Source organism: Bombina bombina, chromosome 6 (genome assembly GCF_027579735.1).
Source record: "Bombina bombina isolate aBomBom1 chromosome 6, aBomBom1.pri, whole genome shotgun sequence".
Lineage (NCBI taxonomy): Eukaryota > Metazoa > Chordata > Amphibia > Anura > Bombinatoridae > Bombina > Bombina bombina.
Window position 1 is genome coordinate 754,696,619 of NC_069504.1, and position 17,266 is coordinate 754,713,884.

The 17,266-nt window shown below is 37.1% G+C and overlaps 1 protein-coding gene across 2 annotated transcripts in view; it reads right to left on the reverse strand.

Moving 5' to 3' along the window:
* Nucleotides 1-17,266, reverse strand: part of COL5A3 (collagen type V alpha 3 chain) — a 295,561-nt gene that overhangs the window by 71,335 nt on the left and 206,960 nt on the right. For both annotated transcript variants that reach the window (XM_053718030.1, XM_053718029.1), the window contains 9 exons: nucleotides 15,967-16,011; nucleotides 11,891-11,944; nucleotides 11,657-11,764; nucleotides 11,041-11,094; nucleotides 6,055-6,108; nucleotides 5,735-5,779; nucleotides 4,013-4,066; nucleotides 3,568-3,612; nucleotides 2,479-2,532 (listed from right to left, as the gene is read on the reverse strand). In XM_053718030.1, the coding sequence (XP_053574005.1) occupies nucleotides 2,479-2,532; nucleotides 3,568-3,612; nucleotides 4,013-4,066; nucleotides 5,735-5,779; nucleotides 6,055-6,108; nucleotides 11,041-11,094; nucleotides 11,657-11,764; nucleotides 11,891-11,944; nucleotides 15,967-16,011 (513 nt within the window). The remainder of the gene's footprint in view (nucleotides 1-2,478; nucleotides 2,533-3,567; nucleotides 3,613-4,012; nucleotides 4,067-5,734; nucleotides 5,780-6,054; nucleotides 6,109-11,040; nucleotides 11,095-11,656; nucleotides 11,765-11,890; nucleotides 11,945-15,966; nucleotides 16,012-17,266) is intronic.

Here is a 17,266-nt window from a genome sequence, read left to right on the forward strand (position 1 = left end):
CCTCCGCCCACCATACTGCCTTCTTGATTGACACTTCATGTAAATTCTATGGGGCCGATTTATGTATGTGCGAGCGGACATGTCCACTGCACATCGATAAATGCCAACATGCATTTATCATTGCACAAGCAGTTCTTGTGAACTGCTTGTGCAATGTCACCCCCTGCAGATTTGCGGCCAGGGTTGTCAATCAACCCGATTATACATGATCAGGGGGATTGCAGGCCATGGCCTCTGGGGAGGTGTATGAGTTAAGAGGCAGCGCTCTTAATACCGCTGCTTCTTAACCCCTGTTTCCTGCAAGCCTGAAGGCTCGCGTAAAAATAGAGGCATTGGGGCCGATACAGACCTTGATAAATCGGTCCCTTATATCCCAATCATTGTCCCCCCCCCCCAGGGCATTCAACCCCCTTCTTGAAACGTCACGCGTTTGTTCTGCACATGCACTATTCTAAATCTTTCCTGTTGAGTCTAGGGGCCCTATTTACTATGGTGCGAGCGGACATGATCCGATTTAGCGGATCATGTCCGCTGCACATCGATAAATGCAGACAGCATACACTGTCGGCATTTATCATTGCACCAGCAGTTCTTGTGAACTGCTGGTGCAATGCCACCGGCTAGCAGGGGGTGTCAATCAACCCGATCATTTTCGATTGGGTTAATTTCTGTCCGCGGCCTCAGAGCAGGCAGACAAATTATGGAGCAGCAGTCTTTAGACCGCTGCTTCATAACTTCTGTTTTGCGGCCTGAAGGCTCGCTGAAAACAAGGGGCATCAAGCTCCATACGGAGCTTGATAAGTATGCCCCTAGATATGCGTTCACGTGACGCGCATGCTCATAGTGCTCACATTGAAAATATAGCAATATACATTGATCAGATCCAAGTTTATTGGGAGCGTGCTTGAGAGATACGTATAGAGCGGTCGAACCCGCTCTATACGTATCTCTCAAGCACGCTCCCAATAAACTTGGATCTGATCAATGTATATTGCTATATACATTGCTGAACTAGGAAGTAGCGTCTGGGAGGAGTCTGAACGCAAACAGGATAACATTATTATTATACATATTTGCGAAATCATAGTTTGGATATTAAAAATTACATAGCGGTTAGACACAGTACTCAAAAGCTTAGGAGGCTTCCTGACATCGTAAGTTTACATTCACTTTAAGCTTAATGGCATCTACTTAGTAACATAATGGTAGGAGAGTTAGGGAATAGTCGTTCTAATTGGTTTGAACTAAAGAAGGAAGTAAATTTCATGGGATAGTTTGTTTGGACAAACATATATCCTTCTAAGAATGTACATACCTATGTTAACATGTATTCTTTAAGAGAATGTATCTCTTAATTACAAAACATATTCTCTTGGTTAATAACTGTACCTGTACCAGTTTTTCAGATTTTATAGAGTGATCACTGCAAACATAATTTTCACAAATTCTGCATGCAAAGGAACAATGCAAAGTAAAACATAGTTCTTTTTCCTTGTGGCGCTTCAGCATATTTGCTGTATTAAAGTAATTTTAAAGGGACAGTAAACACCTTAAAAGATTGTTCTGTAATGATGCAATAAATTACCATTAGGTACAGTAGGCGTGAACGTTTTCTAAATGGATTAATGCCTTGTTTGCTGCAATTTTTTTTTTCAATAGCCAAACTCCATCCATCACTTTCTTATTTTGACTAGCCAATCCAGACTTTCTTCTAAAGAAGACTTAGCTAGCAACAGTTGTTTTGTTAACAAAATAAGCTTTGTTTTGAAGTTCTTATCATCTCTGCTTATTACGGACATTACATATATGTGTCAAGGTTAGGCTAGTCAAGCCTGCCATGTCCACTTAGAACTAGAAAACCCACAAGTTTGAGACTTAAATTACAGGAAAATATTGTACAATGCATAATTGAACATTTTATATCACAGTCTAAATGTGTTTACTTTACCTTTAACTTAGTCATTTGCCTGTAGGCGTCTTATGACTTTAGACATCAGGCAATTGCCTTGGCTATGGAGATTATATGACTGTGTCACTTTTTAACAGGAAGTATAATGCAAAGTTAAGTGACAAATGTGGATAGAAAAATATGCAGTACAGTTCTAGAAGGAAAGGTTAACAATGATGGGAATTAGATAAGCAAATTCAAAATGAACAAATAAGGGGAAAAGACAAAAAAGAAGAGTTCTAGGGGTCGAGTTATTAAGCTTTGAATGATCAAGCTCCTTCAGGCTCAGACCGCTGCTCCATAACTGGTCCGCCTGCCCTGATTTATCGATGTGCGGCAGACATGATTCACTACATCGTATCATGTCCGCTAGCACTTTTATAAATCGGCCCCAGAGAGTAAATAGTAGAGAGCAAAACATTTCTTCCCATTTTTATTTACCAGGTAAATTTAAAGGTAGCCTAAAAAATATTACTTTAAATAATTTTGACAATATGGCACAATAAATAGAAATTAACAAATTTACTTACAGGTGGTCCTTTGGGTCCTGCAAATCCACTGGGCCCTTGTGGTCCTGTTGGTCCCTGTATATATTGAGATATGATAAGGAAAAATGTATCATGTATCTCAAAACAAAAGTATATTATTTATATCACAACTTGTCTATAATATTTCTATTTGCGACTTAAAGCTGAACCATAGGCAATCATATTTATTTTCATGATACTAAAAAATAAAAATAATAAAACAGCTTAATTTTTTTTTCATATTAGCATGTGAAAGGCACATTTTCACAACAATAACTCCATATTGTAAAGCTAAAATAACAGTTTCCTATATACAGGACACACATATACACAATTTATAAGAATACCTTAAAATTGATACATTGTGCTGTGAGGAGGATCTTAAACAAAATGGTGGGATGTAATTTAAAAGCAAACTACTAGTGCATTTTAAAAGTGTGACTCAAAGTTTTTACACTTTAAAATGCTGTCATGTTACAAATATCTGAAGACATCCCTGAAGTGTTATGAAATAGTAATTTGACTTATGAACCTGTTTTAATCACAATCTTCTAAATTGATAATATCTTTTAATGAGCTAATCTTTCTTAAAATAAGGGGGATGCTATTACTTAAACAAAGAACGAAGACCTTTCAGTAGTGCTGTGGGTTCCTTATTGTTTAGTGCACTGCACAATTTGAATGTTCTAACGCATTTCACGCTCATGGGTGCTTCAACAGTTGCCACAATACCCCTGCAGGATATTGTTAGTTACTGTTAGTGTGGAGCATACATGGAATGCTAAGAGGGGTTACTGCAAGCAGGGAGATTAACAGTTTACAAAAGTGTGAGTACAATTTATGGACTAAATTACCTAAATATGGTGATACACTTAATAAGGATCCATCAAAGAAAACAGTATACCTATATCCTCCTCCCACTGGCTAGCACTTAAGGAGCCACACCAGACACATCATTTAAAATTAGATACTTGATAGCAGATTATACATGAGGCGCCTGTCTAAGACACACTGAATTGACATCAAGTTTTTTTGTTGTTGTTGTTTTTAAAGGTATTTGCAGTATCAAAAGTGAATACCATTTTAACTCACTTTTTCTCCAGCACCTCCTGGAACTCCATCATTACCAGAATCACCCTAAAATATAGAAACATCAATTAATCAGTTAGAATGTATATCAGTTTAGATTGAAACCCAGCATCAGGGCAACTCACAATAATTAACACATATTATTATGAGGAACATAAAAGTGAATTTGACACGCAGAAACATCTTTGTAATATGGTTGAAAATATGGTTCTGAGAAATGTAATCACATTGTTTCACATGACATGCCAGGTATATAAGTGGCAACCCGGGCATGCAGAGCACTCACCAGAGGCGGAAACCTGGCATGCTTCCTAATAGCGTAGAGTTGGCACATGACTGCTGTGCTTTTCAAAGTCATTTTTATGTTCCTTCAAGATTCAGGTAATATTATCAATGGGCATCTATGTTTCTGAGTTAGAACAACATAAATAGAATGTTTGATAATTACCTTTGCACCTGGTTTTCCAGTTGGCCCCCTTTGACCTCTCTCCCCGCGAGTACCCTAAGACAAATAAATTGATAGAACTTTTAAGTCAAAAAGTGATACCTAAGTCAAATGATGAAGAAGATGTCATAAGAATGTAGTATAACACAGCAGTTGAGGGAACGCTTTAGAAAATTACACCAATCATATTTACTAAAGCAAACAAGCTAGATTGTCTGATATCTTTTAAAGGGGCAATTATCAACTTTTTAATTTGTGCTATAAGCATGATTGTCTTTAGTATGCAAGATCGCAACTATAGACTTTTCATGAGCATATATACATATCAGTGAGTGGGTTGTGCTAAAATTTAAATTGTGGCATTACCAAAATATTTTTATAATAAAGATTTATAAAGCATAACATTGTTTTAGAATATTAATTACAAATAGAAATGGCAGAGAGTTCTGATTAAAAATTTTTTTTTTATGAGTATGTGTCTATGAATAGGTTTTATTAAACAAATCATTTAACACAATACAGCAAGATTATATATATATGGTTGCTTTTACAGATTGGAAAATAGTATAGGTAAAATATAAGGCAATTTTTTTCTATGATTGAATATAACTGTAATACGTGGGCAACTGGACACGCAATAGTAAAAAAAAGTTAAGCGCTGACCCCCAAGGCAGAACATGCAGTGATCTGAGATGTCATCACAGAAAATGCAGCATCTCTGCATTACAAACGGGGCACATGCAGGAACTGTTAGCGCTTTCACTTTGCAGCGCTGCTTCACATTAGTCTATCTTCAAACAAAGCTGTGCTCTGGCTGTACTGTGTAACTTTTCCTCAACACAGTGCATCTAGAGCAAAGTGCTGTTTGAAGTGAACAGTCAAATATGCAGTAGCGCTGCAAAGCAGCAGTGCATTTATTGTTGACTGGTTCTCAGATTTTTTCAAACTCGCCTCTGGCATTTTCCAGTGCGCAAAGCTGTTTTTTTCTGAATGTAAGATGTTCTTATGAGCAAGGCATCTTTTTTATTACTATATTCCTATCTTAGACCAAGAGAAAACGAAACAAATTTATTAGAGAGACAAAAAAACTATTTCTTTTTTTGTCTGCATCTAATTTGCAATGCAATTTTCAACTACTGCACTATATTATAAAACTTAAAAAATTGCTTTATTCTCTAGTTAACCAACACATTGCAATTGAACTGGTAATATAGTGTAACTGCCTAATTTAAAATGGAATTTTTCTAAAAAATGAACTGCAGAAAAATTTCCACTAAAAAAAATCTCATTGCAGAAAGTGAAAAAAAGTTTGACTGCTGGGGCGCTGACAAAGCACTCGCGGAAGTGCAAATTTGCACTCCACACGTAATCTAGCCCTTAGTGTGCATACACCAATCTGAAGCACTTTTCTCCGAGATTAAAGCATATGGGTGTTTGTGGCCCCAGTCTAAGATTAAAACAGGACCTCATAAAATCACAATGCTGAAGCCAAATAGCCCCATTTCAAGGTATGCCAAAATGCCAGTTTAAAAAGCCCAAAGCTAAGAAAATGAGCAATCTGTATGCTGCTAAAGGAAATAAGTAGTAAAATAATGTAGGAGTGGTTGTAGGAAACCAAGTAAACTATGACCCTTAGGCCTCAGGTTAGATAGCATGTAGTCTGTATTGTTTTCAACAGTTTATTTCAGGTGAGTTATAGGGGTATAAACATAGAAGGCTACTTACTGAGGGTCCTCGTGTGCCCGCTGTTCCAGACTGACCACCTCTTCCCTATGATAAAGAAAAAGATCACATGGTTTACTTATGCAAATATGAAGGTGAATGACATATCTTGTTATATTTGGTATAACTATTTTAGTCATTCCGCTAATTTGAAGATAACTAGATTAATATATTTGTTATAATATTATCTTGAAATGAAATGGTAATATTCCATAATTTTTTATGTCTTTGTATACTTTCCCAACCCTGACTGTTCCAATTCAACCATGTAATCATTAATTAAGATGCAAACACAGTAACTACATTACATTGATGGAACTTACTCTCTTGCCTTTTTCTCCAGTTGCACCAATGGGTCCTGGAAATCCAGTAGATCCCTTTGGAAAGAAGATGTTAAGTTTTAAAGTTTTAATTGTTGCATATATGAGGTGTCGCATTTTCTGTAATTAAATACGTTTAATGTACATTTAATAGCTATTTCTAAACCTCCATGGGTAATGCTCATAGTTTAAACACACACAACATACACCGCGTTTCTGGAGTTAAAACAACTTACACTGTAAATGTATTGACAGCTTGATGTTGTGCGCATTCTACACATAACAACTTTATTGCTGGTTAGTACAAAGTAGACAATTAAATGGACAAGAAACCCCAAATTTTTAATTCATGAATCTGAACAATTAAAAAAAGAAAATATTCCAGTTTGCATTGATTATCAAATTTATTTTGTTCTTATGGTATCCTTTGTTGAAAAGAAGGTGGGTAGGGTCCAGTGTGTGCAAGTACACCATATGGCAGCAGTTTGACAACAATGCTTTTAACAATGTTATACATTGTGGAAACACTGCTGTCATCTATTGTTTAAAAGCATTCTTGCAAAACTGCTGCCATATAGTTCTTCAGACGTGTACACACTACCTACCTATGTATGCTCTTCAACAAAGAATACTATGAGAACTAAGTAAATTTGATAATAGGAGTAAATTGCAAACATTTTTTTTAAATAGCCTCCTTTATCTAAATCAAGGAATAAAAACTGTAGGTTTCATGTCCCTTTAATTTACTAAAAGGTTTTCTTAGTGGTTAGGCTTCCGTCCCCAACACTCAATCGAGACTGCCCTCACCAAGGTTACTAACGATCCTCTTTCTGCTAAAAACAATGGCCACTATTCTATACTTAGACACTTTTCTATACTTAGACACTTGACCTGTCTGCTGCCTTTGACACTGTTGACCATCCCCTCCTCCTACGGACTCTCAGCTCCCTTGGGCTCTGTGACATTGCCCTCTCCTGGATCCACTCTTATCTCTCTAATAGGTCCTTTTCTGTCTCATTTGCTGGTGACTCATTCTCTCCACTGCCTCTGTCTGTTAGAGTACCTCAAGGCTCTGTTCTAGGCCCTCTACTCTTCTCTTTTTATACTTCCTCACTGGGTAAACTTATTAGTAGCTATGGCTTCAACTATCAGCTCTATGCTGATGATACTCAGATCTACCTATCCACCCCTGCACTCTCTCCTTCTGTCCTTTCCCACATCAGCGGCTGCTTATCTGGCATTTCTTCCTGGATGGCCTCTCACCACCTAAAAATCAACATGTCCAAGACTGAGCTTCTTCTCATCTCCCCAACTAATTCTACTCCAGTTTCTAACTTTACTATCACTGTTGGTTACACCACTATCTCCCCATCACCCAAGTCCACTGCCTTGGAGTTACACTCAACTCCAATCTGTCCTTCATACCCCACATCCAATCGCTCTCTTCATCCTGTCGCAACCACCTACGCAATATCTCCAAAATTCGTCCTTTTCTGAGTGCTGAAACTACTAAACAGCTAATCCATTCCCTAGTAATTTCCCGGCTTGACTACTGTAACAACCTACTAACTGGCCTTTCTCTCTCCCGCCTCTCCCCCTTCAATCCATCCTAAATGCCTCTGCTAGGCTAATCCACCTCTCCCGACGCTCTGTATCTGCCGCACCCCTCTGTGAGTCCCTTCACTGGCTCCCCATTCACAGCAGAATTAAATTCAAAATTCTCACTTTGACCTACAAAGCCCTTACCAATGCAGCCCCCCCCCCATACCTGTCCTCACTCATCAACAAATATATTCCAGCCCGTCCCCTAAGATGCAACAACGATCTACTCCTTGCCTCTTCTACCATCACCTCCTCTCATGCTAGACTACAGACTTCTCTCGTGCGGCACCAACCCTCTGGAACGCACTTCCTCATGCTGTCAGACTTTCCCCCAACCTCTCCTCCTTTAAAAGCTCCCTAAAGACCTTCTTGTTCAGGGAAGCCTATAACCAAATCAGTAACTAATGAATTCCACTTGCCATCATTCCCACCTTTGCAGTCCCCACCTCCTGTTTCTCACCCTCCTACCCATTTAGATTGTAAGTTCCCACGGGAACAGAGTTCCCATTTCCTCCTGTATTTGTTTGTTAAATTTTGTCTGGTGTCTCATATTGTACTGTCCTTTTATCTTTGTTACCTATGAACAGCGCTGCGGAATCTGTTGGCGCTTTATAAATAAAGAATAATAATAATAATAGGACATAGCAGGTAGGCAAAATTACCAAATTAAGGCCTAGATAACAAATGGAGCTTAAAAATATTAGCTCTATTGTGTGTTAACATCGCTCAGCACGATCAATATCCCTTCTATTTTGTGCTCATATACAGTAAAAAGTTATTTTTTGTTGCTCAAGCAATTGTCTGCATGTGAGATAGCGCAGGTGAGGTAAATCCCTCACATAATAGACTTCTAAGGGGGTGCACAGTAAAATTAATTCCAGATATTGCTCTAGCTCTAAGCCGATGGTTTAATAAACCGTGGGTGCTCTAAAGTAATGGTGCGCATGTAGAGGAGTTCTTCATGTAGCTCAGTACTATGCTATTAATAATAATGTTTTTTCTTCAGCCTTTAAATAGTGCTAAAGTTACAAAGGAATTCTGAGCTGTGCACAACACTTTACTCAACACTTGTAATAAAAGCGCAATGAGTACGCTAATAATCCTAACTGCGCTATAGATTAAAAGTATAGGGTGTGAGTTTTGACCACGTTAAGATGCTTTAGTAAACATATTTAACCATCCAATTGTAATACCAGATGTGGGTTTTCTTTGCATGAGGTTGTACAAACCTGCGCTATCGATTGTGCTCCACTTGTAATCTATAGCCCAAAATGCAGGCCTATTAAAATTATTTTTTCCCACCATTTTAGTTATAAAGACAACACTACACAGTCAGACTGCATGGCCACAATTTCTGCTATTTCCTGCAATCTTGTGAAAATGTTATATTTGTCACTTCTTCCAGAGATGCTGGAGTTGAATTGCTGATTTATTATACTATATACATATAATAACTTATTCTACACTTTATTTAACATACAAACTAATTGTGTGTTATATTAAATATGTAAATTTAACAATGAGGATGATCACAATTTCTGAATGTTTGCAGGAACTGTCAGTGTGTTTTTCTAGTGATCACAATTCAAAAATGCTTCTCCTGTTAATACCCCGATAATCTCATAATGCCTTGTTAACCACCTGATTTTGTAATTCAGAAACCAAAAGCACAGCATAAAAAACAATTAGGAATGACATTGGAGTATGAAGGGCCTGCATGTTGATTGATTCCTTTCAATAATGATTATTTTCAAAGCCGTAGAGATGTGTGTATCTCATTATGGAATTTAAAGGGTATTATTGATATTGTGGGCATGTGTATTTGTTACTAGTTTATGGATTTTGCTATTTTTTTATTAGAGTAAAAGTGTTTATTATTCATTTTAAACCTTAACTGATTGAACAAGTAGCGTTTGTAACTGTTTGGGGATGCTGCTTTTGGGGTAATAATTGTACATTTTCACCTGGGATTTATCAAGTCCTTTTAGCTGTTGAATTTAAAGGATTACTTTCCGTTATAATTTTTAAGCCAAACAACTAACATATTAAAGTTAATAAACATTAATTAAAACCTACTGACCTATATTTTCTCCAAAACGAAGTTTCATAACGTTCTAAAAGTTATATCTTTTATTTGCTGATGATGTCACGTTATCCTGCCCACTATTTTCAGCACTGCATGTTCAAAATACTTAAACCAATGAAATTGTGTTTAAAGCGCCATTTTGAAACCTAGGTATTGTAAACGGATTGGTACAGAGCAAAGGATACCCGCAGAGTGGGTTTGGAAAACAATTAAATTTGCAGACAAGATTTCTGATATACGGTAGAGATATGTTAATGAAATGCTATTGATAAAAAGCGTATTTGGGGTAGTTATTTAGTAACAGGCATAGAAAATATTTACTTACAGTGGCCCTTTAATAAATGAAAAATGGCCCTGTAAATATGTAATTAAGTATTGAGATGATGAATTGTAATAAAAAAAAACAGGACTCGCATATGTTAAGTATAGCGTAAATATTTCACCAAAACAATAATGAAAAATAAAATCATGTGATAATCAATAAAAAATGTCTGATTGCTATTTTGTTTTTTGTTAACCTCATAAATGACTCATCTGCAGCCATTTACATGATGATAATTAGCAAACAATAGATTATGGTCAAATAATGATTAGAGAGGAGAGGCTAGCCAAACTGGGTCTGTTCTCTTTAGAAAAAAGGCGCTTGAGAGGTGACATGATTACTTTATATAAATATATTCAAGGCCCATATACAGAGATGGCAGAAGCTCTTTTTATTCCAAGAAAATTGTTTCTGACAAGAGGTCATAATTTAAGGTTGGAGGAAAGGAGATTTAATCTCCTGCAACGGAAATGTTTTTTCACTGTAAGAGCAATAAAATTGTGGAACTCATTACCAAAGGAGGTAGTGAATGCCAGTACCATAGATACATTTAAAAATAGTCTGGATAAATTTCTGTATATAAACAAAATTCATGGATATGATTGCTAGTATTAAATGGGTCACATTTTAATGGGGTTATTTAAGCTTAACTGGAGCTTTTTGTAAGTATTTTAGATTTGTATAGGTTGAACTCGATGGACTTCAGTCTTTTTTTATCCTTATCTACTATGTTACTATGTTACTATGTTAAATGGGTACACATAATTAAGGTTCGCTCAGGAGCTAAGCATGAGCACAGTGCACATACACATGGTACTGAAAAAATCCTTTTTGAACACAATTTGAATTGCCCTGGAGTGTGAGAAGATGGCTCCCTTTCCCTCACCTCAAGTGAGTTTTATTATGTTACCCTGTGGTATAAAGTACAAAGGCCTCTTTGCAAGGGTTGCTATGTCTTTACTGGGGCATATAGACTTACCTTGGAGCCCTGACGACCTGGATACCCTGGAAGGCCTGGAACACCAAGCTTTCCCTGTTGGTAGAAGAGATGATCAATATTATAGACAGTAGCAAGCAAATTTGAATTGTATGACAGTGAATTTTCAGTTGCATTATGGAATTTAATAATATGTTGTATAATGGGATGTCAAAATTAGACACTTCCTATACATTGGGTAATAAGAAATATGATGATCAAATACACAAATACTACCAGGAATTCTTTCAGGTACACTAGTTTTTCAACTCCAATTCTAAGGACACACCAACAGGCCAGGTTTTCATTATGTCTTAGCTAGATCACAGGTGAAATAATCAGTTGATGGAGGAGAGCAAGTTAGTAAACATAGTTACTGGTTATTTCACCTGTTGTCTAGTTTAGATATCATGAAAATGTAGCCTGTTGGTGTGCCTTGAGGAATAGAGCTGAAAAACAATGCACTAGAGGATTCAGTGTCAATTAAATCCTATCTGAATGACAGATGTACAAAAAATAAACTCCACATTAGGTTAGTTAGGTAGCTTGACATATGCAATGTTTATTTGTGTTTTTAAAGCACGTTCTTAAAGACTGAGAAGTGAGTATAGATATAAACCTTTTCTCCAGAAATACCAGATGATCCTAAATCACCCAAAGGTCCGTTTTGCCCTTTTGGCCCTTCAGGGCCATCCTCCCCACGCACTCCCAAAGCTCCAGGATCTCCCTGTAAGTACAGAAACAAAATTTAATCATTTTAGCCTTTTCATGAAAACTGAATGGACAACCACCATAAAATAAAAAATTGGCTCCATGGGACATCACTTGTTAGGCAGTAGTTTAAGTTCTTTACCCTGTCTCCTTTGAGTCCCATGTCTCCTTTGAAACCAGGAAATCCATCTTCACCCTGTAAAAATACAAAGTTAAATATATATATACTAGGTGATAAGCCTGCCCAGAGGGCAGTCTATTTAAAAAAAAAACTACAAACCCCAAAGCTAAAATTACACAAATAAAAAATGTAAAATTACAGAAAAAAATAAACAAAGCTATCCAAAATCAAAAGTTTAAACCCCTATAAAAAATCCCCCCAAAAATAAAAACACCCCCTAATCTAATACTAAACTACCAATAGCCCTTAAAAGGGCTTGTGTAGGGCATTGCCATAAGTTAAACAGCTCTTTTACCTAAACAAATTACCAATTACCCCCTAACAGTAAAAACCCCCATCCACCAAACCCCCCAAAATAAAAAAAAACCTAACACTATAAAAACCTAAACTACCGATTGCCCCAAAAGGGGCATTTGTATGGGCATTGCCTTTAAAAGGGCATTCAGCTCTCTTACAGCCCTTAAAAGGGCAATCAGCTCTTTTTCAGCCCAAAAACCCAAAATCTAAAGAAAAAAAGCCACCCCAAAAAATTAAAATAAAAAGCCTAAGACTAAGCCCCAAATAGGTACTCACCATTCCTGAAGTCCGACAGAGAAGGTCTTCTTCCAGGGAACTCCATCATCTTCTATCTTCATCCAGAACGAAGGCGGCACGGAGCAGAGGTGCGGAGCTGTCTTCCCCGATGCACGGATCCTTAGCAGCGGTCCTCAACAGCGGCAGTCCTCAACGGCGTGGAGGCTCCTCTTCATCTGATGTCCGTCGTACATTGAAGATTGAATGCAAGGTACCGCAATCAATTTGGGGTACCTTGCATTCCTATTGGCTGAAATTTTGAAATCAGCCAATAGGATTAGAGCTACTGAAATCCTATTGGCTGTTCAAATCAGCCAATAAGATTTCAGTAGCTCTCATCCTATTGGCTGATTTCAATATTTAAGCCAATAGGAATGCAAGGTACCCCAATAAATATGGAGTACCTTGCATTTAATTTTCAGTGTGTGGCAGAAAATCACATGAAGAGGAGCTCCACGCCACTTTGGACCCCATCTGCTGAAGACCGCCGCTGAGGACCATGATGAGAACCACCGCTGAGGATCTGTGCATCGGGGAAGCCAGCTCCGCTCCGTGCCACCTTCGCTCCGAATGAAGATGGAAGATGATGGAGCCACCTGGAAGAAGACCTTCTCTGCCGGACTTCAGGAACAGTGAGTACCTATTTGGGGGTTATATTTTTTTGGGGGGTTTTATTTTTAAGATTAGGGATTTAATGGGCTTTTAAAATAGCTGAATGTCCTTTTAAGGGCAGTAAAAGAGCTGATTGCCCTTTTAAGGGCAATGCCCATACAAATGCCCCTTTAGAGACAATAGGTAGTTTAGGTTTTTTTTAGTGTTAAGTTTTTTATTTTGGGGGGTTTGGTGGGTGGGTTTTTTTTACTGTTATGGGAGGACTTAGTATTTTTAAAACATAAAAGAGCTGTTTAACTTAGGACAATGCCCTACAAAAGGCCCTTTTAAAGGCTATTGGTAGTTTAGATTAGAGGGTGTTTTCATTTTGGGGGGGGGGGTTTATTTTCATAGGGATTAGGTTTCATTTTTTATATTTTTTCTGTAATGTTAAACTTTTTTATTTTTTGTAATGTTAGATCATTTTTTTGTAATTAAATGTTAGGATTTTTTATTTTAATTGTAATTTAGTAGTAATAATTAATTTAGGGTGTGTTAGGTTATGGGGTTTAGTAATTAAATTAGTTATTTGCCTTGTGGGGGGGTTGGCGGTTTAGAAGTTAATAGGTTAATTAGGTTTATTGCGATGTGGGGGGTTGGCGGTTTAAGGTTTAATTAGGATTATTGCGATGTGGGGGGTTGTCAGTTTAGGGGTTAATAGTATAATTAGTTAGTTGGCATTGTAGGGTTTGGCGGTTTAGGAGTTAATATTGTAATTTGTTTAGTTGGCTTTGTGGGGGTTTGGCGGCATAAGAGTTAGGTAGTTTCTGTTTTGGGAGTTTAGTGATTTAAAGGGACATTATACACTCATTTTTTCTTTGCATAAATGTTTTGTAGGTGATCTATTTATATAGCCAATAAAGTTTTTTTTTAAAATAAATGTATAGTTTTGCTTATTTTTAAATAACATTGCTCTGATTTTCAGACTCCTAACCAAGCCCCAAAGTTTTATGTGAATACCGTCAGCTACCTTCTCTAGCTTGCTCCTGTTTGTGTTAAGGGTCTTTTCATATGTAAAAGAAGGGGGAGGGGGGGGAGAGTCTTATTTCCCACTTGCAGTGGGCTTTCCAGCTACCTTTTCAACAGAGCCAAACTGACAAAGTTTTTAAACAGTTTTATACTGGATTTTTATATCAGTATCTGTGCATCTTATTCTTTATAGTAGTGTCTATTACATACAGTTATATGAAAATGAGTGTATACTGTCCCTTTAAGGGTTAGGTTTTTTTTGTTAATACTTAGTACGGACGGTTATGTTTATTTTTTTTTCTTAATACTTCATTAGGGTGGTTATTTTTTTTTTTAATATTTCGTGCAGGCGGGTCGGGTTTTTTTCTTAATACTTTGTCTGGGCGGTTCTTTTTTTTTTTTTTTTTTTATTTGTTGCGGGTGGTTACGTGTTTTTTAGTTATTTCATGCAGGCGGTTGCATTTTTTTGTTTGCCTACGCTGCATCTAGGTGGATTCTGAAAATGGCAGGGTGGTGAAAGAATTCTTTCACCACCCTGCCATTTTCGGAATACACGTGGATTATTTTGGCTCTGTGCGCAGCCAACATTCTTTCGGCTGCCTCGCGCATTCAACATTCCTTTGATTATGCGTGCGCAACTGGCAACGGACACGTTACAAACGCGATTATAGTATAGATATTTTTTTGCTTTTAATTTGTTGGTTTATATAGATAAAAAATAAAAAAGATGTATTATTTAATATTGTTAAGAACAACAGTAATGTGTATATATTGTAGATTGTTTACCAATATGTTCAAATCCTATTCCTTACTGATACAATGTTATAACTGTGAATTAACCCCCAAATTTTAATTTCATGATTCAGATAGAGCATACAATTTTAATCAACTTTCCAATTTACTTCTTTACAACTATTTCTTCCTCTAGTTCCTCCTTTAAACTCTGCTGGTTTCTCCCTATTGGATCTAATAAGGAGGAACCAGCAGAGTATAAAGGATAAAAAAAAGAGGAAGAAATAGTTACACACTCCAAACCACATGTCGGATTAACTTTTAAAGATTCCTGAGATACTGTGAGGTGCAAATTTGGACTTGAGTGGGATTTGTTGTATCCCTGGTAAGGGATTTTGGACATTGTTTTCCCTTCCCTCTTTTGATACACAAAGTACCTATGATAAGGATTGTTTTATAACATGTTTTAATAAATATATTTTATCTACACTGCTGGTTGTTTGGCTGGTTGTGGGCTGATCATGAACTGAGCTTATACAATTTAGATTGAAATTCAATTAAAAACAGGGGCACTTTAATTCATCAAAATGTACATTTTACTCGTGAAATAATACTTGCCTTTTAAACTTGACAGCCGCTCCAGGTTCCCCGGGTCGTCGCAAGCCATTTCTGTTGTCAGAAATTATGGATCGTTCATCCTCAAATCTCGGCTTCCCCCCGGGGAATCAGTGTCTAATTCAACGCCGTGATTGGAGGAAGCCAAATTCCTCATTTTAGACCCAGGAAAAGGCTTTGCGACGAAGCTGGAGCGGCCGTCAAGTTTTAAAGGTAAGTATTTTTTCACAACACGAGTGAAATGTAAATTTTGATGAATTAAAGTGCCCCTGTTTTTAATCAAATTTTTAAAAACCGGGCACTTTAGCATCCTGTCTTACCCTTTCTCAATCTTTTTATCAGGTATTAGTTTTCTAGTTATTGTTTTGTACACAATGACAAAGAATTGACTATACAATATAATTGTTTAAGAAATGTATCCCTGTTTAGATCACTAGAAAAATGGGGGAACAGTGATTATTAGGTTGAAAAGAACTTATCAGTATTTATTGACTTACTTTCTCTCCTTTGCTTCCCTTTGGTCCTCTCACTCCAAAAGCACCCTATAAAGCACTCAATTGTCAATAAAATGCCATTTAAATTTCTATATGTAACATAAGTAATGATTTTTGAACACTTATAACACAATTATACTTAACTATACCCAAACACAATACAAAATCACACAATAATGTAATTATAAACAGTGAAACCCACACAAATTCATGCATTATAAAATACATATACTGTACAATGAAAAATACATAGAATTTAAATTTAAAATCAAATAAAGCCTAATCATTTTTATACAACACTGGATATGTGTATGTAAAGACAAAATGCACACACACATATATTAGATCATGACCCTTACAGAAGCAGAATCTTGTGCAAGTCCCACTGGTCTTTAGGCTATAGCTATGTAAATACAGAAATAGCCATTAGCGAGTGGAAATTTAATGGTGGCAAGTGAAAGTTATTTAGTGAATGCTGAGGGGTAGATTTACCATTGTGAGACAAACATGATCCGCTGTAGCGATCATGTCCGCCGCACATTGCTAAATGCATACAGCATATGCTGTCTGCATTTATCATAGCACAAGCAGTTCTGGTGAACTGCTTGTGCAATCCTGCCCCCTGCAGATTCGCGGCCCATCGACTGCTAGCAGGGGGTGTCAATCAGCCCGATCGTATGTGATCGGGCTGATTGCTGTACACCGCCTCAGGTGGCGTATGAGTTAAGGAGCAGCGGTCTTAAGACTGCTGCTTCTCAACTCCTGTTTCTGGCAAGCCTGAAGACTAGCGCGGAAACAGAGGCATTGGGGCCGATACGGAGCTTCTTAAATCGGCCCCTGAGACTGAAGTCTGGTGGCATGTCATAAGTAGCAAAATTGGCACATTTTATTTGCAGAATGTACATTCATATAGCAGTACTGCCAAATACACATTTTGGGCTATGTGCTAAAACTATTATCTAAAGGGATATCTATGAAAGTGCAATGATATGTTATTCCTCTAGGGTTATAGGGACCCCATTAGTTCTTAGACTCTTACTGAGAGTTAAGAGAGAGAGAGAGAGGAGAGAAAAGGAGAAAAAAGAGTGAAGAGATATGAGAGAGGGGAAAGAGTGTAAAAAGAAAATATGGCCTGAGAGAGAAGGGAGAGGGTAAAAAGAGAGATTGAAGAGAGGAGGGAGTTGAGAAAGATAGTTAAGAAGGAAGAGATCAGAATTATATAAAAAACTTTGTCTTCTCCAGAACCTTTAGTTGATGTTTCTAACTGTTATGAACTTATTTTTTGTTAATTTATTACTGTATG